The sequence below is a fragment of the Hemitrygon akajei genome, chromosome 1, assembly GCF_048418815.1.
Source record: "Hemitrygon akajei chromosome 1, sHemAka1.3, whole genome shotgun sequence".
In the NCBI taxonomy this organism is placed as follows: Eukaryota; Metazoa; Chordata; class Chondrichthyes; order Myliobatiformes; family Dasyatidae; genus Hemitrygon; species Hemitrygon akajei.
This window is the reverse complement of record NC_133124.1, coordinates 135,025,152-135,046,955: the sequence shown is the minus strand read 5'-3', so window position 1 is coordinate 135,046,955 and position 21,804 is coordinate 135,025,152. Positions and strand designations below refer to the sequence as shown.

Here is a 21,804-nt window from a genome sequence, read left to right as displayed (position 1 = left end):
TCTAATCCAATTTACTACCTCACCATGTATACCTAGCGACTGAATCTTCCTAACTAACCTCCCATGCGGGACCTTGTCAAAGGCCTTACATCCACTGCCTTCCCTTCATCCACTTTCCTGATAACTTCCTCGAAAAACTCTAATAGATTGGTTAAACATGGCCTACCACGCACAAAGCCAAGCTGACTGTTTCTAATAAGTCCCTGTCTATCCAAATACTTGTAGATCCTATCTCATAGTAATCCTACCAATAATTTTCCTACTACTGATGTCAAACTTACCGGCCTATAATTTCCCGGCTTACTTTTTGAGCCTTTTTTAAACAATGGAACTACATGAGCTATCCTCCAATCCTCCGGCACCTGACCCGTGGATATCTACATTTTAAATATTTCTGCCAGGGCCCCTGCAATTTCAACACTAGTCTCCTTCAAGGTCCGAGGGAATATCCTGTCAGGTCCTGTGGATTTATCTGCTCTGATTTGCCTCAAGACAGCAAGCACCTCCTCCTCCTCTTTAATCTGTATAAGTTCCATGACCTCCCTACTTGTTTGCCTTGTTTCCGTAGACTCCATTCCAGTTTCCTTAGTAAATACAGATACAAAAAAAAACATTTAATATCTCTCCCATTTCTTATGGTTCCATACATAGCCGACCACACTGATCTTCAAGAGGACCAATTATATCCCTTACTATCCTTTTGCTCTTAACATACCTGTAGAAGCTCTTAGGATTATCCTTCAACCTGACTGCCAAAGCAACCTCATGTCTTTTTTGCCCTCCTGAGTTCTTTCTTAAGTATTTTCTTACTCTTTTTATACTCAAGTATACTCCTCTTATTTCCTCCTTGTTCTGCCCCTCCTGTAGCCAAGTTTCACTAATGGCTGTGATGTCATAATTCCACGTATCAATCCAGGCGCTCAACTCATCTGCCTTTCCCACAATACTCCTTGCATTGAAATATACACACCTCAGAAGATTGTTACCACCACACACAACCTTACTATTTGTGACTTTGCCTGAACTACTAACATCATTTATTTTTACCCCCGTTCCACTATCTGCTCTGGCACTCTGGTTCCCATCCCCCTGTAGGTCTAGTTTAAACCCTCCCCAATAACACTAGCAAACCTCCCTGCAAGTATATTGGTCCCCTTGTAGTTCAGGTGTAACCCGTCTCTCTTGTACAGGTCCCACCTGCCCCAGAAGAGGTCCCAATGATCTAGAAATCTGAAACCCTGCCCTCTACACCAGTTTCTCAGCCACGTGTTCATCTGCCAGAGCATCGTACTCTTACCCTCACTGGCACGTGGCACAGGCAGCAATCCAGAGATTACTACCCTCGAGGTCCTGTTTTTCTACTTCATACCAAGCTCTCTGTACTCACTCTTCAGGACTTCCTGACTCTTTCTACCTATGTCATTAGTACCGATGTGTACCAGGACATCTGCCTGATCACCCTCCCACTTCAGAATGCTGTGCATGCGATCAGAGACATCCCTGACCCTGGCACTCAGGAGGCAATAAACCATCTGGGAGTCTCTGTCACGACCACAGAATCTCCTGTCTGTACCCCTGACTATGGAGTTCCCTATCACTACGTCTCTCCTCTTCCTTCTTCCTCCCTCCCTTCTGCACTGCAGAACCAGACTCAGTGCCAGAGATCCGGCTGCCACAGCTTGTCCCAGGTAAGCCATCCCCCCCCCAACAGAATCCAAATCGATATACCTGTTTTAGAGGGGAATGGCCACGGGGAACCCTGCACTACCTGTCCTTTCCTCTTCCCTCGCCTGACGGTAACCCAGTTACCTGTGCCCTGTTCCTTAGGTGTAACTACCTCCCGGAAGCTACTATCTATAAACTCCTCATTATCCTGAATGATCCGGAGGTCATCCAGCTTCTGCTCCAGTTCCCTAATGCGGTTTGTTTGGAGCTGCAGCTGGATGCACTTCTTGCAGGTGTCATTGTCAGGGACACCGGAGGTCTCCCTGACTTCCCACATCCTGCAAGAGGAGCATTCCAACATCCTGCCTGACATATTCTCTAGTCTGAACAAAAAAAAGAAAAACAAAAACTTACCGGAACCTACCCTTGCCTCTGCCTGTTTCTCGCCAAAGCCGTCCCACTCCGACTCAGTCCACTCAACAATGGCCGCTACGACAAATGTAGGAAAAAAGCAGCAAGAGGCCATTTGCTTCTTTGTTCCTGCTGCATTATTCGTTATGATCGTGTTAATTGATTTCTTATTGTTTGTCTCCTTCACTAAGCCCCTTAATGTTCTAATTTACTGATTTCTGGGTTGAAAACACACAGTGGCCAAGCACTCTTGTGCAGTGAATTACAATGATTCAGAACAATCTGGGTGAGGAATTTCTTCTCAATTCCCTCTTGAAGGGCTGACCCTTTGTTGCGGTATGATCTAGACACCCAATCCGGGAGAAACAACTCCGCACCTACCCGTTGAAGCCCCATAAGAATTTTGTATGTTTCGTGATATTGCAAGGTGTTATTGTTAGAATAATCTGGGTGTTCTTGTATGCAAATCATTGGAATTTAAGATGTATATATAATTACCTTTCCCCAATTACCTGCTCTATACTGAGTATAGACACAGTTTACCCCAATTAAAGTGGCCTGGTGAGGCCGCAGCTCATTGGGTATATTTAAAGCAGAGATTGCTAGGTTCTTCATTGGTGAGGGTGTCAAAGGTTACAGGGAGACAATAGGAGAATGTGGCTGAGAGGGAAAAACAAACCTGCCATGATCGAATAGTGGAGCAGACCTCATGGGCCAAATGGCCTAATTCTGCTCCTATGTCTTATGTTCTTGTTGTTACACTTTTCACAGAAAATTTGTTTGTCAAATTCTCCACTTTGCTTTGCCTAGTCCCACTGGAAGAAGGATGTACATGCAACACAAGAATGTAGATACAGGTCTAGATAATCCCTGGAAATACGAGATTGCAGATGCTGGAATGTAGAGCAAAAAGTAAATTTCTTCTCGTATAACAAACCTGCCATGTCAAATATCAATCTTGTGATTCATTACTGCACTTCCTGTATTACATATCGATCTTCTATAGTAGACTCGGCGTGCACGATATATATTAGCTGTGGTCTCACGAGGGCTCTATGTAATTGGAGCAAGGTATGTCTATACTCAATATAGAGCAGGTAATTTGGATAAGTAACCATATATGCATTTTAACTTCCAGTGATTTGCATACAAATATGCCCAGATTACTCTTAACACTAACCCCCTTGCAATCTTCCACCATTCTAAGAAAAAAACTATTTAGTCTACCAAAATGACTTCATGTTTTTCCATATTAATTTATTGCAAAGACTTTTTTTATTGTAATTGTAGTGTAAAATTGTTCAAATAGTATCATTAAAAATGTTTCACCAGTACAGTAAAATTACGGCAGAATGCCTGACCAGATTTACCATCTTTCAGGTGGAATGTGTAGCCTCATATTTGGATGATTGGTTTGGATATGACAGATATAATGACATTATGTAAGGAAAGGCAAGGGGTTTGTCTCTAACACTTTCCAGTATTTATTTTCGACCAAAATCAGATGAATTGGTATTTTGATTATAACTGTATGTTGGAAACCTTTACTTTCAAAACAGTAATTGTAGTTGAGTTTAGTAGCATAATTCAGAAATTCAAAATTTTTGGTTATCTTTCAGGAATGAAGGTATTCACGGATTTTACAAAGGAATCGTTCCAAATGTGGTCAAAGTGACACCTGCATGCTGCATTACATTTGTAGTGTATGAAAACGTTTCACAGTTTTTATTTGGTTTACGACAATCATGAACCATAGTTTATTGTCAGAATTTGAAACAAAGTTTTATTGTTCACTAAAGTCAGCAGGCACCAGGAAAACATAAGGTGCTTTCTAATTACTATTTGTAGCATTCCTGGTTGCAACAGTAATATTTCAGCACCATGGTTAAAATAATATTTATTTAACTTAATGAATATGTAAAGCTTGCAGATAAATTATAAGTGCAATTCTAATTTTTTAAAGATTATATGTTAACTCGAGGATAAAATATGTAATATTTAATAATTGCCCTTTATCAATGTGTTGACACTATAATCAACAAGTAATCATTATCAAATATTTAGTGTCAAGCTGAATTGCTTTTTAAAAATGATTTGTATTCCTGCAAACTTTTGTAATAAATTACATTTGGTTATGGGTTGTTACTTTGGATATAAGAATTTTATTCCAATGTAATTTAATAAGTAGTTACTTATGACTTAACAGGAAATATTGAGCTTTAGGAACACTTATAAGGTGACATGTACATGTACTTCATGATGTCACTAAATCTACTTAGTGCTTTGAAGCTTGCTAATAGGTAGGAGAACTGAATAAAGATCTTAGTTTTTTAAGACCTGTCTCTTGCCAACAAATTTAATCCAACAGCTTCAGTAATGTTTTGATCTGATGGCTTCCGTTAATCCATTATGAGTGCTACTCTGTTTCCTGCAATATGATACGTATAGTTACATTTAAGCTTCGTTGTTAGTCTCAGTTGATTGCCATCAAGTGAGTTAAGTATCATTTCTGGAGATAGATTTTCTTCAATAACATTACCTTTTTTAAATCATAACATTTTGAGACCTGGGGGAGAGATTCAGTTGGAATAAATCTGAACTGTTATTGCGCTGGGATATAAAAGCAAGAGTATATTGCTGAGGCTTTATAAGGTGTTGGTCAGACCACATCTGTAATTGTTGTGAGCAGTTTTGGGCTCCATATTGAGGAAGGATGAACTGGCATTGGAGAGGGTCCAAAGTAGATTCACAATAAAGATCCTGGTGATGAAAGGGTTAATTATATGTGGCGCTGTAGACGGCACTGGGCCTGTACTCGCTAGAGTTAAGAAAGATGAATGGGGATCTCATTGGAACCTACTGAATATTGAAAGCCTAGATAGAGTGGGCATGGGCAGGATGTTTCTGGCCATGAAGAATCTAGGACCAGAGCATAGAACATTAGAATAAAAGGGTGTCCACTCAGAACAGGTGAGGAGGAATTGCTTTAGCCAGAGGGTGGTGAGTCTGCAGAACTATTGTCACAGACAACTGTGGAAGCCAAGTCACTAGGTATATTTAAAGCAGACGGTGATAGGTTCTTGATTAGTATTGGTGGTAAAGGTTACAGGGAAAAAGCAGAAGAATGGGGTTGAGAACATAATCTGCCTAATTCTGCACCTGTGTCTTCTGCACTTAATAATGACCATGCAAGAAGTGTAATAATATCTTGGATAACTGAGATTAGTTACAACAACTTGGTTTTAACAAGGGCCAGTCTCACAGAAAACTTGTTTGTCAAATCTTCCAGGTTGCTTTTTATTTAGAGATATTGAAGTCTTATTTCTTTATAATTGTTTACAAATGCAATATATGGAAATCATGTCAGTTTTGCAATTTTCTAACACAAAGCAGCACAATACTTTTTAAAAAAAATACCAATAGTATAAATTTGTTCAAGTTGCTCCAAATAGTAAAGTACATAGATGATCATTTTCAATTGGACAATACAATACAGCCCTTCATATATTTGCATGAGAATCAGGAGAGTGATGTAATGGATAACTGGTTCCATATTTCTAACACGCCAAGACAAGAAATAGAGCTATACAATCAAAATTTAACTATCTAAATTCCTTGGAAATTCAGATACATGAGTGTAATGGCATTAATTTTGATACTTTTATTGGACAACTTAAAGTTGACAATTTTTCATAATATGGTTTCTACAAGAGCAAGCTGGTTCTGATAGCTTTGCTTATGCAGAATGAAAACTATTTTGGCAATTCTTCAATGATCAGGCGTGAAACTGAGTTCCAGCCAGTTGAAGCATCGCCTTGTGGGTACCCATCTGAACACAACCCAATCCAGAGAGAAACATCCACAAGTCCAGCATTGATTCCTTCACATAGGCCTTCCACTGATGGGGGGAAAAAAGTAAATTGAAAATTATTAGAAAGCTGCAAGAAACACAGGTAACTTATTTTTAAAGTAAAGATAAAGGTCTGCTTCATTCACATGTTCATCAAACCGTACAGGGAAGTGCATTATTTGCATCAAATCAAACCAGCAAGGATTGTGCTGAGCAGCCCAAAAGTGCCATGTGCTACCAGCACCAACATAGCATGCCCACAGCTTACTAACCCTAACCGCAGGTCTTTGAAATGTGCAAGGAAACCAGAGCACCCAGAGGAAACCCATGTAGTCGCATAGAAACTTCTCACAGCCAGTGGTGGGAATCAAACCCTGACCTTAACGGCTCGTGCTGTAAAGTGATGCACTAACTACTGTGCTCCTATGCCGTGCCAAGCAGCACTCCTTGCTGAATTCTCTTGCAAAGAAAGCCATTATATTACAAGACATATCTAAGTTTTCCAAGTAGATTTTGACGTGGTTTGTTTCCTCTTTGTCTCCCCAACTCGCAAGTGACATCTTGACTGGAAGAAAAGATTAAAAACTTAACTGTTTGATGTGAAAGTAATGGATGGTGAATCAAACAAAGGAAAACAACTGGAGTCAGGAAACTTGCACCAGTTTGACAAAAGATATATTAGTAGAAATGAGCACTACAGCCAAAGCCTGATTTTTAACTTCTACATTAGAAATTTTCTTTTAATATCAATAGGTATTCTAATAAGCAGCATTGGGAAATTCAGGAGTTAGAAAGCTAGTACGAGATATTGAAGAAAAGAGGATATTGTAAATTTTGTGGAATTGATTTGTCAGCTGGAGCCACCAGTCATTTATTGAGAGGAAATGTACTGTAGGGAAGACAATAGTTATCAGTATAGGATGACAATAGCCATAAGTCAAAGCAGAGGGATAATCAAGAAGATGAGTGGTGGTCCAAATTAAATGGTTCCATTTAATATCAGAACATGTATGGAATGTACAATGTGAAATTCTTACTCTTTGCAGACATCCATGAAAGATGAAAACACCAAAGAACGAATGACAGAGAAACACAAGAACCCCAAACCCTCCCCCACCCCCTCCCATGAACAGGCAGTAGCAAAGCATCAACTCGCCCCTTCACCCCACTTCTTCTGGCAGGAAGCATCTGTGCCAAGCCCGCAAAGACCCCATGATCTGCAGTCCAACAAAAACAGTCAAAACCCCAGCACTTCAACATGCCATAGTGCGTCTTCCCCCCTCCTCCCCTTTCCCACTTTCCCCTTTTTTCTCCCCTTCACCCCATTCCCCCCTCTTCCACCCACCCTCTCACCACCACCCCCCCCACAGCAAGAGGGAGACCAACAGATCGCTGTTTCAGTGTTACAATCTGATGCTGCACTTACTCGAGCTCACCCGACTCAAGAACTAGTAGACCTCCTCCTCCCCTAGCCAAGGTTAAAAGTTCAAAGTAAATTTATTATCAAAGTACTATTACGCCTGTGGCCCCCTCCTTTTTGAGAATCACAGGATCACTATTGCTTCGAGTCAGGAGACCCAGGAAATGAGAGAGAGACACGCAGATACCTCAATGTTTGGAATGTGTCTTGGGCCTCCGAGATACAACGCCACGAAACAGGTCACTGTCTTTTGGAGACGGAATTGTGTATTGAATACTGTACGATTCATCGAAGCCCCCCAGGCAATGAACCAAGGGGGGTTGGTGGAGGGATTGCATCATCCCAACCTGATTGACATCTGAGACCCTGTGAGTCAGGATAAAAGAGGGTCTGTGGGAACAGCCCCTCAGACGCACCAGAAGAAATGCTAGAACTCCTGTAACAGCGTAATAGCGAAAGCCTGTGGAAAAGCCCACGTGCGTCCTTTTCCATTTGCCTCGGAATAGGTGGGCCTTTACCACGGAAGCCCGGCTTTAGCTAACCACAAAGGGGAAATCAGCCCCCAACGACTCTCGAAGGATTGACATCATAAAAGGAATGGGCAAGTTAAACCTCCGTCTCTCTCTCCAACCAACAAGCTGCAGCTTGAATGAACTTGAGTGACTTTTATATTTCCATCGGACAATACATTATCCCCTAGACAACGATAGAGCTATTTCTTATTGATTATTATTATACCCGCACTTTTAGATTTAGTATTGACGACGTATATTATATGTATGTTTGCATTGATATTATTTTTGTGTATTTTTATCAACAAATACTGTTAAAAATAGTACCATCAGACTTCAATGGACCTCTCTATCTTTGCTGGTAAGTGACCCAGTTATGGGGTACGTAACAATTGGGGGCTCGTCTGGGATTTGACACCAAATTGGGAGGCCAGTGAATCGGGCTTGTAAGTCCAAACTTGGATCTGGTTACGCGGGTAGCCAGATGGGAAACCAGCAAAGATGGACGTGGGTGAATTTATAGAAAACCCGACTCTGGAGGCGCTAGAGGTGGCCACCAAATCAGACTTGATAAATTTGGCGAAGGGGTTAAACCTCGCAGAGGTGAGGTTGTCAATGAAAAAGCGGGAGGTGCGAAGGGCAATAACTCAGTATTATATTGGGAAGAATGTGTTTGCAGCTGAGGTGTTGGAAAATATCCCTGAAAAGGTACCAGCTAGTGGGACGGCTCAGTTAGAGTTGGAGAAATTAAGGTTGGAACATGCAATTAAGTTAAAGCAGCTGGAAGCAGCCGAGAAAGAGAAAGAAAGAGCTAAGAGAAAGAAAGAGCCGAGAAAGAAAGAAAGAGCCGAGAGAGAGAAAGAAAGGGCCGACAAACAAAGGGAGCATGCGCTCCAGCTAAAGGAGTTAGAGGTGAAACGGGAGCATGAGCTCCAGCTAAAGGAGTTAGAGGTGAAATGGGAGCATGAGCTCCAGCTAAAGGGGTTAGAGGTGAAACAGGAGCATGACAGGGCTGAGAAACAAAGAGAGCATGAAATTCAGTTAAAACAGCTGGAAGCAGCTGAAAAAGACAAGGAAAGAGCCGAGAAGGAAAGGGAGGCAGAGAAACAGAGGAAACATGACTTGGAGATGGAGAAGTTAAGGCAAGAGCAACGAGTTCAGGGGTCAGACCGAGAGGAGCGGTTTAATGTTAGTCGGGATTTGAGGTTAGTACCTCCATTTGAGGAGATGGATGTTGATAGTTATTTCTTGCTTTTTGAGAAGGTGGCAGTGAATCAGAAGTGGCCCAAAGAGCAGTGGGTGGCGTTGTTACAAAGTGTGTTAAAAGGGAAGGCACAACGAGCCTATGCGGCATTGTCCATGGAGGAGGAAGAGGCAGAGAGTTATGACAAAGTAAAAGCGGCCATTCTCCGGAGTTACGAATTAGTACCTGAAGCGTATAGACAAAAGTTCAGAAATTTAAAGAAAGGGTGGAATCAGACGTATACCGAGTTTGCCTATGAGAAGGGTGTGCTCTTGGACCGTTGGTGCACAGCAGAGATAGTGGAAGACGATTTTTGGCATCTCAGGGAGTTAATTCTGATTGAAGAATTTAAAGGTTGTGTTTCGGAGGATATCCAGATGTATTTGAATGAGAAGCCGAATAAGTCCATCTTTGAATTTGCTAGGTTCGCAGATGAATATGCCCTAACCCACAAGACAAAGTTTTCCTCGAATAAAAGTTCCCAGAGAGACTGTGGGAATGATAGAGAAAGTCCGCCGGCTGAGGCAGAGGTCCCACCGGGAGCTAGTGGTAAGGTTGGGGAGGAGAGGCAAGACGGCCAGAGATTTCCGGGCTTGACCTGTTGTAATTGTGGAAAGGGGGGACAAATTGCATCTAGGTGCTTTGCTCCGAGGAAGGAGACAGGAAAAGGGAAAGCAGTGGTCCCTATCGGATGTGCCGTGGTAATCAATAAATCAACAAGAAATCCCTGGGTAGACAGAGTACGAAAAGGGTCTGAGACTTGTATGTCAAACGGAACCGTGTCTGTGAGGGGTGGGAGGTACACCAGTTCCAGTACGGATCTGGAGAGACACGGGCGCTGAATTGTCATTGATTAGCAGTAAGGTACTAGATTTTGGTCACAAGACGGGAATAGTAGCTGTGAAAGGAATAGGAAAAGGGATGGAAATGGTACCCTTGCATAGGATCATTCTGAATTGTGAGCTCGTTTCTGGACCAGTTGAAATGGGGGTGCGATCAGAATTCCCGAGAACTGACGCGGATGTCCTTCTGGGTAATGATTTAGCCGGTGGTAAGGTTTGGTCAGCAATGAAGCTGACGAGACAGCCGGTGGAGACTCCGCCCCTAGCTCCAAAGATCTATCCCGCATGCGCGATCACGCGCAGCCTGTCGAGAAAGGCAGCTGAGAATGAGAGCAGTTTAAATCAGGCCAGTATCGATTTGGCCGAGACGTTTTTACCGACCCTGTACCACGAGGGTTTGGAGGGTGGTAAAACAGAGAGTAGTAAAGTGAAAGAGAGTAAGGGAGAGGAGGTAGACCTGCCCTTAGCGAGGAGAAAAGTGCTAGAGGCACGAAATAAAGATGAGAAACAGATAAAGCTGTTAAAAGGTCCAGGGGTGGACATGGATGATCTGTCTGGTTTGGCAGAACTGTTTGAAGAAGTGGAAAGTTCTAAAGGTGTTCCCGATAATGAAATGAGGGCAGTCCTAGATGAAGTCCTTGAAGAAGTCTGCTGGGTTGGCAGATGAGGTTGTTTCAGCCCGCAGGGTTGAGTTTACTCTGGAAGGGAGTTGCCCAGAGAGTAGCTGGGAGAATCAGGGGAATTTAGAATTTGGACCGGGTACGGGTATTGAAAGCCTGGAAGAGGCAAATGTACCATTTGAGTGTGTCCAAGATGTGGATGCACTTGGTACTGAACCTAGTAATGAAGCTCAGAAAAAGTCTGAGGTATTTGATTCAGTTGAAAAGGAATGCAGTCCTTGTGGGTCAGATAGACATGATTCAGTGAAGAAAGGGTTAACCTCGGTAATAGTGGGAAGTGAGAGTTCCCAGGTGTTTGTGCTCGAAGAGGTGTCAAAGGTTAGCGAGGAGATAGCGGGTGGTGAAGTGACCATTCTTATTGAAGGTAAAGGGGCCCCACACGCTATTGTTATTCAAGAGTGTGGTGTGAAACCGCAGAATTCGAAATGCTGTTTGAACAAAGAGGGATCGCTGGTATCAAGACTCAATAGCCTCAAGGGTCCTGAAGAGAAAACTAGCAACTTGAGTAAAATTAAGGAATTGGGTGGAAATTCGGGAAATGGTCTAATTTTGGAACACATTGTTGATAAAATCACTCCTATGGAAGGAGCGGACGAAAGCCTATTTCGCCAGGGTGCGCCTGCTCCCCACGTGGGAACTAAACAGAAAAGAGGCGAGGGTTAATGGGGACGCCATTTTTAAATGGCAGAAGCCGGTTTTAAGGGATTTCGACAAAGCATGTGAATAATAAAGACAACCCCCATGGAAGCTTGCCTGTTAAGTTTGAAAGTAACATGAAGAGTAGTATTTGCATGAACTTTTGTAGTATACACGTAAGCTTAAGATCACAACTCTTTAGTTTTGTTTGCTGAAGGAAAGAAAAAAAAAGAAAAAATAGGTGGTTACTAAATTGGAGTCTGATGCTACAAGACTTTAGTAAGGTACAAGATGTTAAGATATAAAAGGAAGTGACAATGTAATCGTTACCTGTTTAGATGCTGAACTGAATGTATAACTGTATTACTCTGTAGTGAAAAGAAAAGCTTTTGTATTGTGTTAGATTCTAAAATCCTGTAAGACTCTGTATTACTCCGTTTTTACCGATGGTAAAAACGTGTTGAAGAAAGGGGGTGTTACGCCTCTGGCCCCCTCCTTTTTGAGAATCGCAGGATCGCTATTGCTTCGAGTCAGGAGACCCAGGAAATGAGAGAGAGATACGCAGATTCCTCAATGTTTGGAATGTGTCCTGGGCCTCCGAGATACAAAGCCATGGAACAGGTCATTGTCTTTTGGAGACGGAATTGTGTATTGAATACTGTACGATTCATCGAAGCCCCCCAGTCAATGAACCAAGGGGGGTTGGTGGAGGGATTGCATCATCCCAACCTGATTGACATCTGAGACACTGTGAGTCAGGATAAAAGAGGGTCTGTGGGAACAGCCCCTCAGACGCACCAGAAGAAATGCTAGAACTCCTGTAATAGCGAAAGTCGGTGGAAAAGCCCACGTGTGTCCTTTTCCATTTGCCTCGGAATTGGTGGGTCTTGCCACGGAAGCCCGGCTTTAGCTAACCACAAAGGGGAAATCAGCCCCCAACGACTCTCGAAGGATTGACATCATAAAAGGAATGGGCAAGTTAAACCTCTGTCTCTCTCTCCAACCAAAAGCTGCAGCTTGAATGAACTTGAGTGACTTTTATATTTCCATCGGACAATACATTATCCCCTAGACAACGATAGAGTTATTTCTTATTGATTATTATTATACCCGCACTTTTAGATCTAGTATTGACGACGTATATTATATGTATGTTTGCATTGATATTATTTTTGTGTATTTTTATCAACAAATACCATTAAAAATAGTACCATTAGACTTCAACGGACCTCTCTATCTTTGCTGGTAAGTGACCCAGTTACGGGGTACATAACAGTACATATACGTCATCATATACAAACTTAAAATTCATTTTCTTGCGAGCATAGTCAGTAAATCCAATAACTATAATAGAATCAATGGAAGACTGCACTCAACGGGGTGGACAGCCTGTGTGCAAAAGTCAGTAGAGTCCCTCATGCAACCAGAGGCAGCAATCCTCATTAATCAGGTAGTATAAAATTGTTGCTTAAGTTGTAGAATAGTAATGTGTAATGGTTCCTTAAGAAAGCCATTGGTTAGGCAGCTGTGTATTGGAGAAAACTACAGCAAGCAAAGTTAAGGTCCACCTGACTTTAATATTCTGATAGAATGTTAGCATGAAACTTTGACCTTTTAACATCATAAACCAGTGAGTTGTTATGTCTTCCGCTCGCAGTGAAAAATGGGGACAGCTCTTTCTCCCTTAATAGGGAGAGAGAGCCTGTGGTATGTTGAACACCAGTGAACAATGTAGTCTTTGGGGTAACTGCAAGTCTGTGTCTTTACTCTTGCTTTTGTTATGAACCCCGTAACTGGGTCACTTACCAGCAAAGATAGAGAGGTCCGTGAAGTCTGATGGTACTATTTTAACAGTATTTATTGGTAAAAATACACAAAAATAATATCAGTGCAAACATACAGATACTATACGTCGTCAATACTAGATCTAAAAGTGTGGGTATAATAATAATCAATAAGAAATAGCTCTATCGTTGTCTAGGGGATAATGTATTGTCCAATGGAAATATAAAAGTCACTCAAGTTCATTCAGGCTGCAGCTTTTGGTTGGAGAGAGAGACGGATTTTTAGAACTTGCCAGTTTTTCCTTTTTATGATGTCGATCCTTCGAAATGTCGTTGGGGTTGGTTTCTCCTTTTAGCTAAAGCCGTTCTTCCATGGTGAGGCCCACCAATTCCAAGGCAAATGGAAAAGGACGCATGCGGGCCCCCTACCGGCTGTCGCTATTAAACACCGTCACGGGATTTCTAGCGTTTCTCCTGGTGCGTCTAAAGGGGTTGTTCCCCAGACCCTCTTTTATCCTTACTCACGGGGTCTCAGATGTCAATCAGGTTGGGATGAGGCCATCCCTCAACCAGCCCCCTCAGAGTTGTTCCCTGAGGGCTTCAATGAATAGTACAGTACTCAATACACAAGTCCGTCTCCAAGAGACAATGGCCGTTATCCGTGGCTTTGTCTCGCTGAGGGCAGGACACACATTCCAAGCCCATGAGGATTCTCTCTCATTTCCTGGGTCCCCAGACCTGAATTAATAGCGATCTTACAATTCTCAAAAAGGAGGGGGCTACTTTGTACCCTTCGGCCCCTCAGAGTTGTGGCATGTTTGTAACACCCCCTTTCTTCAACGTGTTTTTACCATCGGTAAAAACGAAGTAATACAGAGTCTTACAGGATTTTAGAATCTAACACAATACAAAAGTTTCTTTTTCTACAAAGTAATACAGTTATACATGCACTTCAGCATCTAGATAAACAGTCCGCGAGCACATTATCACTTCCTTTAATATGCTGTATCTTAATATCGAACTCTTGCAGCATCAGACTCCAACTCAATAACCTCCTGTTTTTATTTTTCATATTGGCCAGGAATACCAACGGGTTGTGATCTGTATAAACGACTACGGGTTTTTGCGCTGGACAAATGTACACTTCAAAATGTTGTACCGCCAAAACAAGGGCCAACAATTCCTTTTCCACGGTAGAGTAATTCCTCTGGTGTACATTGAACTTCCGAGAGAAATATGCTACCGGGTGCTCCACTCCATCCCCTGCTTGCTGTAATAGGACTGCTCCTGCAGCCTCATCACTCACGTCCATCGCCAGGGAGAAGGGTGCTAACAAATCGGGTGCTTTTAACACAGGGTGATGGCATAATATGGCTTTTAACTTTTCAAAAGCATTCTGACAAGAATGGCTCCATTCAAATTTTTCCTCCTTCCGTAGGAGTTTTGTAAGTGGGAGAGCAATATTCGCAAAATTTTTACAGAATTTCTGATAGTATCCCACCATGCCCAAAAACCTTCTCAGCGCCCTTTTATTGGAGGGTACAGGGACCTCAGAAATAGCCTGTACCTTTGCTTACACAGGTGTCAACTGCCCCTCTCCTACCACATACCCCAAGTATGTGATTGTGGCATGACCAAATTCACTCTTTGCGAGGTTTACTGTAAGTTGGGCTGCCGACATCCTCAAACAGATTTTCTACAGCCTCCATGTGCTCCATGAGCCTCCATGTGCTCCTCCCAGGTGTCACTCCAAACTACCATATCGTCAAGATAAGCCTTGGTGTGGGTTAACCCCTTTATCACTGTGTCTATCATCCTCTGGAATGTCCCTGGTGCATTTTTAATTCCGAACGGCATAACATTGTACTCGTACAACCCGGATGGGGTGACAAAGGCTGAAATTTCCCGAGCCCTGTCCGTTAAAGGAATGCACCAGTACCCCTTTAACAAGTCAATTTTAGTGACGTACCTCGCCTTCCCCATTTTATCAATGCAATCATCCACCCTGGGGATAGGGTAAGCGTCTGTCTGAGTGACAGCGTTTACCTTTCTGTAATCGGTACAGAATCTTATGGTACCATCCGGTTTTGGGACAACCACGCAAGGAGAAGCCCACGCAGAAGAGGATTTGCGGATTATCCCAGCAGCTAGCATATATTCAATTTCCTTTCCTACTAGCTGGCTCTTTTCTGAATTCATCCAATAAGGGGCTTGTTTAATAGGCAGTGTCGAGGTAACTATCACATCATGTTTTGTCCCACTGCACCTTCTTGGGACATCTGGACATAAGTCTGTATGCCGGTTAATGAGCTGTGTTACCTGCACCCGCTGTTCAGGCTCTAAGTGACTAACTTTATCCGCAAGGCTTGCTAAAATAACACAGTTCTCCAATCTGGTGGGTACTATACTTATCTTTTCAAACCGCTCTGGTTCCTCCTTTACTTTGTCATAATTCTCTGCCTCTTCCTCCTCCAGGGACAACGCCGCATATGCCCGTTGTGCCTTCCCTTTTAACACACTTTGTAACAACACCACCCACTGCTCTTTGGGCCACTTCTGATTCACTGCCACCTTTTCAAAAAGCAAGAAATAACTATCAACATCCATCTCCTCGAACGGAGGTACTACCCTCAACTCCCGACTAACATTAAACCGCTCCTCTCGGTCTGACCCTTGAGTTCTTCACTCTTGCCTTAACTTCTCCATATCCAAGTCATGTTGCCTCTGTTTCTCTGCCTCCCTCTCCTTCTCGGCTCTTTCCTTTTCTTTCTCAGCTCTCTCCCTCTCTTTCTCAGCTGCTTCCAGCTGTTTTAACTGCACTTCATGCTCCCGTTGTTTCTCAGCTCTGTCCTGCTCCCTTTTCACCTCTAACTCCTTTAGCTGGAGCGCATGCTCCTGCTGCTTTTCGGCTCTTTGCTGCTCTTTTTCCTTTTCAGCTCTTTCCTTTTCCTTTTCAGCTGCTTCCAGCTGCTTTAATTTAATTTCATGTTCCAACCTTAATTTCTCCAACTCTAACTGAGCTGTCCCACTAGCTGGTGCCTTTTCAGGGATATTTTCCAATACCTCAGCAGAAAACACATCCTTCACAATATAATACTGTGTTATGGCCCTCCGCACCTCCAGCTTTTTCATTGACAACCTCACCTCTGCGAGGCTTAGTCTTTTCGCAATATTTATTAATTCTGACTTGGTGGCCGCCTCTAGCGCCTCCAGAGTCGGGTTTTCTATAAATTCATCCACGTCCATCTTTGCTTGTTTCCTGTCTGGCTACCCGCGCAACCAGATCCAAGTTTGGACTTACAAGCCCGATTCACTGGCCCCCCCAAATTGGTATCAAATCCCGGATGAGCCCCCAAGTTGTTACGTACCCCGTAACTGGGTCACTTACCAGCAAAGATAGAGAGGTCCGTTGAAGTCTGATGGTACTATTTTAACAGTATTTATTGGTAAAAATACACAAAACTAATATCAATGCAAACATACAGATTCTATACGTCGTCAATACTAGATCTAAAAGTGCGGGTATAATAATAATCAATAAGAAATAGCTCTATCATTGTCTAGGGGATAATGTATAGTCCGATGGAAATATAAAAGTCACTCAAGTTCATTCAGGCTGCAGCTTTTGGTTGGAGAGAGAGACGGATTTTTAGAACTTGCCAGTTTTTCCTTTTTATGATGTCGATCCTTCGAAATGTCGTTGGGGTTGGTTTCTCCTTTTAGCTAAAGCCGTTCTTCCATGGTGAGGCCCACCAATTCCAAGGCAAATGGAAAAGGACGCATGCGGGCCCCCCACCGGCTGTCGCTATTAAACACCGTCACGGGATTTCTAGCGTTTCTCCTGGTGCGTCTAAAGGGGTTGTTCCCCAGACCCTCTTTTATCCTTACTCACGGGGTCTCAGATGTCAATCAGGTTGGGATGAGGCCATCCCTCAACCAGCCCCCTCAGAGTTGTTCCCTGAGGGCTTCAATGAATAGTACAGTACTCAATACACAAGTCCGTCTCCAAGAGACAATGGCCGTTATCCGTGGCTTTGTCTCGCTGAGGGCAGGACACACATTCCAAGCCCATGAGGATTCTCTCTCATTTCCTGGGTCCCCAGACCTGAATTAATAGCGATCTTGCAATTCTCAAAAAGGAGGGGGCTACTTTGTACCCTTCGGCCCCTCAGAGTTGTGGCACGTTCGTAACACTTTGCTCACACTTGACTGCTCAACAGCAAGTGCCGATGCTTTTGTTTTTGCTGGTGGGGGGAGGGGGATTGTTGCTTGCTGCTGCTTACGTGAGGGAGGGAGGGGAGCTGGGGGGGACTTTGGGGTTCTAACATTTAACTGTCATTCGTTCATTCTCTGTTTTCATGGATGTTTGTGAAGAAAACGTATTTCAGGATGTATATTGTATATATTTCTCTGACATTAAATGTACCTTTGAAACGTATTTCTCTACAATGTTTGAACTGACCATTTCCAGCATTTTGTTTTTGTTTCAGAGTTCCAGCCTCTTAATTTTAAGATGCAACCTAAAATACTACTTAACCCCTTGATCTACACAGATTTTGAACTAAGTGCTTGCTTTTGGGTGGCATTTGAGGACAAGGGGCTGCTCTTATCATTTTGGCAATGAGTTGCCCATTTTCACCTGAGTAATTAACATTTAATGATACAGTGTCAGCCCCTTAGCTCTTTCCTTCTTCCTTGCTCCAGAACTTAGTAATGAACCCAGATGAAATCAGCAGGATTGAATAACTTCACCTTCTAATGATTAATATTGGAGAAGTTTGCAGAGTACTGTTTTTATAAAATAATGCGCATTATCTAATAGACGGAGTATATTTCAAAACAAACCTGTAGATGTCCGATGTATATTGATGGTGGAGTTGAATTCGGGACTTCCTTGGTCAAGATAAATGATGGCTTCAACTGGCAAAGGACCACTGCACTCTGCTCCATTGAAAGTAAAGTACCAGCGCTGACAGCAGGGAGTTTTGCATTTCAGGCGCAGGGAACCAATGAACAGTACTCTCAGAGCACTGTCAGACCGTATCTTGGTAAATGTGCATTCCTGAAGACACAAACAGCCGTAAAATTAACAAGGTGCCAAAGCATTATATGTGAGCTTTGATTTTATAAATTGCTATTTAATGTTGGTGTACAAATAAATTTAAGATTAAAAAAATCATCCATTGTCTTTAAGAGGTCCTGTCTGAACAGTGGCATTTCCTTTAATTAACTGCATTGAATGTAGTTTTACATATTTTATACTTGTAATCAAATATGTTTTTTTCATAAATAGATCTGTATTATCAGTAATATCACCATACTTACTAGATGCAGAAATCAGTTTCTCATCCCCATAGTTGCATGTACTAATATAAGTTTATTTTGCAAAATACAATTTTTGCCGCCTTCTGTATGCCACAGTCGCCTCAACGAATAATTATACTAAAATCCCAAGAATTAAAACACCACCCTGGAATGCAGATCTTTAAATTGTTACTAAAATTACTATCTTTTACTCAACCGTCTCTGCTGAATTAAATGCCTAAATGAAAGACTTTAGAAAATAGTTTGATGTGGAATAGCAATTTAATGGGTTAAAATGAGCTAATTTAGTCTGTTTCACCAGCATTTTAAAGCATACAGCACATATAATGAACTGGATTATCAACAACAAAAATATGATAATGTAAATACCACACACAAAATGCTGGTAGAACACAGCTGGCTAGGCAGCATCTATAGGGAGAAGCGCTGTCGACGTTTCGGGCCGAGACCCTTCGTCAGGACTTCAACAGGATAATGTAAATACGTAAGGTTTAACCACCACAATATCAACATTCTCTGAACCACCACTGCCCATAAATGCAGCCAACTACATAAATACTGTGGTTACAAAAGTTGGTCAGAGGTTGGAAATCCTGTGGAAGTTGACTCGCCTTCTGAATTCTTGGCCTTTCCAACATCAACAAGGCTCAAGTCATGTGTATAATGAAATACTCTCCATTTGCTTTAATAAGTGTAGATTGAACAAACTTAATAAGCTCCATTTCAAATTACAATAGACTTATTACAAATAAATCTGTTTGAATTGTATTCCATGTACAGTATATAGCACCTTAGCCATTCTTGTCTTCACTGCCAAAGTTGCAGTGTATCAACAAAATCCACTGCAGTTGCTCAACATAATATGGCACATAACATAACTGCAATTGCTCAACTACTGTATGGCACCTCCCAAACCTGTGTTCACAACCTCAAAGAAGTGCAAGAACAACAGGTTCATGAGTACACTACCATCTAGGTGTCTTTCCCATCACATACCTTGCTAACCTGGAAATTAATTACTGTTCCTTCAGTACATTGACATAATGGTAATATGTTTATAATAATTATATAGGTATGATTAAATTTTATGATTAACCAGCAACAATCCTGGCAACAACCCCTCTCCTACCCTGTCTGACATGTTGTTTCAGTCTTTTTGACTTATTCTGGAAATTCAGGAGTTCATTTTTATCTTCACAACCTGGGAGATAATCTGAAAAAGAGTTACTGGCCCATTGTAGAATCGGCCCATTTTCTTCACATAATGGAACATTAATCTACATTAGGCAGGTCTCATAGTTTGTCAATTTATTCTGTGAAGTGGAGGAAAATTATAATTGGAGATTCCAAAACACTCATTTTTCTCAATGGAGGCATGTAGTTCAGATATAATCTATGAAAGACTATTTTAAGAGCAAAAAAACAAATGCTTGGCCTGCTGAGTTTCTCCAGCATTTTATGTGTGTTGCTTTGGATTTCTAGTTGAAGTAAGAGATGGAATTGAATGCATGTCAGCTCTGGCAGGGTTTGTAGGCCATTACTTCCTACAAGGCAAAATATAAAATAGCTGTGATGCTTCGCTCCCAAATGAACTCAACACCTTTTATGCACAAATTGAAAGGGAGTATAAAACTACACCTGTGCAGATCCCTGCAGCATCTGGTGACCTTGTAAACTCTGTCTTGAAGGCCAAGACAGAGATCTTTCATGGGGTGAACACTTGACAAGGCATCAGGCCCTGGTGGTGCGCCCGGTAAGGCATTGAAAATGTGCCAAGCAACTGGCGGTAGTATTCAAGGACATCTTTAATCTCTCACTGCTGAAGTTGGAGGTTCCCTCATGCATCAAAAAGGAGACAATCATTCCAGTGCTCAAGAACAGCAAGGTGAGCTGCCTCAATGACTATTGCCCAGTTGGACTCACATCAACTGTGATGAAGTACTTTGAGAGGTTGGTCACAGAGTCATAGAAGACTGCAGCACAGGAACAGACTATTCAGCCTATCTAGTCTGCGCCAAACCATTCATCTGCCTAGTTCCACCAACCTGCACATGGACCATAGCCCTCCATACCCCTCCAATCGATGTACCTATCCGAATTTCTCTTAAATGTTGAAATTGAACCTGCAACATCTACCTGTGCTGGCAGCTCATTCCATGCTCTTCCCATCTTCTACATTAAGAAATTCCCCCTCATGTTCCCCTTAAACATTTCACCCTTCACCCTTAACCCATGACCTCTAGTTGTAGTCTCACCCAACCTCAGTGGAAAAAGCCTGTTTGCCTTTACCCTATCTGTAGCCCTCATAATTTTGTATACTTCTATCAAATCTATTACACAAGGCCACATTGACTAACCCAAATCAATCCCTGTCTATCCAAATACTAATGTATCCGGTTCCTTAGAATACCTTCCAATAATTTTCCCACTACTGATGTCAGCCTCAGCAGTCTATAATTTCCTGGCCTATTCTTAGAGCCTTTCTTAAACAACAGAACAACATTAGCTTTCCTCCAATCCTCCAGCACTTACCCCATGGCTAAAGACATTTTAAATAGCTCTGCTGGATAAATATTTCTGGTAGTTCCCTTCAATTTCGGCAATAGTCTCCCACAGGGACCAAGGGAATACATTGTCAGGCCCTGGGGATTTATCCACCCTAATCTGCCTCAAGACAGCAAACAACTCCTCTGCAATCTGTACAGGGTCCATGAACTTGCTGCTGAATTGCCTTACATCTATAGATTCTGTGTCCATCTCCCGAGTAAATACAGATACAAAATAAATCTATTTAAGATCTGCCCCATCTCTTTCGGCTCCATGCATAGATTACCACTCTGAACCACTTGAATGCTTTTCTCAAGTGATGTTATGTCTTAGTTTGGAAAAAATTAGAAGTAGAATTTTTAATTCTCGATTTGATTTTGAGAGAAGATGGGGTTCTTTTGCTAAATATCATCATTTAATTTGAATTAAGTTATATGGTATCCTTCCAATTTTATTTTTTTTTATAAATATGAAATGGCAGTTGATGACTTTTTTTATATATATATTTAGATGATGGTCAAATGTATTGCTCTGAGGGGTTAATTCCTAATGGGTGTTTTTTTTTGTAGTTAGTGGGTTTTTTTTCCCTAGTTAGATGGGGTTCTTTTTTTCCTTCTTTTTCCTATATATAAAATTTTTTTTTTCTATTTTTGTATTTTAAGATCAGTTTTTTTTCTTCAGCTTTATTAATTGTATACATATTAATCTGTTGAAGTTTTGTATCATTTTATAGCTGTTGAAGATTATATATCAATAAAAAGATTCTAAAAATGAAATGATCTTCCAGAGGACAAATTTGCTCTTTTTGTTCTTAATACATCTGTAGAAGCCTTTAGGATTTTGCTTCACCTTGTCTGCTAGAGCAACCTCATGCCTTCTTTTAGCCATC

General features: G+C 41.8%; 2 protein-coding genes across 4 annotated transcripts in view; one reads left to right on the top strand and one right to left on the bottom strand.

Moving 5' to 3' along the window:
* The window catches only part of slc25a32b (solute carrier family 25 member 32b), a 37,670-nt gene extending 33,449 nt beyond the window's left edge, over window positions 1-4,221 (top strand). For all 3 annotated transcript variants that reach the window (XM_073051959.1, XM_073051969.1, XM_073051980.1), the window contains one exon: window positions 3,696-4,221. In XM_073051959.1, the coding sequence (XP_072908060.1) occupies window positions 3,696-3,825 (130 nt within the window). In that variant the 3' untranslated portion in view covers window positions 3,826-4,221. The remainder of the gene's footprint in view (window positions 1-3,695) is intronic.
* Window positions 4,222-5,345: 1,124 nt separating this feature from the next.
* The window catches only part of LOC140730920 (collagen triple helix repeat-containing protein 1-like), a 54,771-nt gene continuing 38,312 nt past the window's right edge, over window positions 5,346-21,804 (bottom strand). Inside the window, exons 3-4 of the mRNA XM_073051994.1 lie at window positions 17,889-18,105; window positions 5,346-5,974 (exon numbers count right to left, since the gene is read on the bottom strand). Of these exons, the coding sequence (XP_072908095.1) occupies window positions 5,829-5,974; window positions 17,889-18,105 (363 nt within the window). The 3' untranslated portion in view covers window positions 5,346-5,828. The remainder of the gene's footprint in view (window positions 5,975-17,888; window positions 18,106-21,804) is intronic.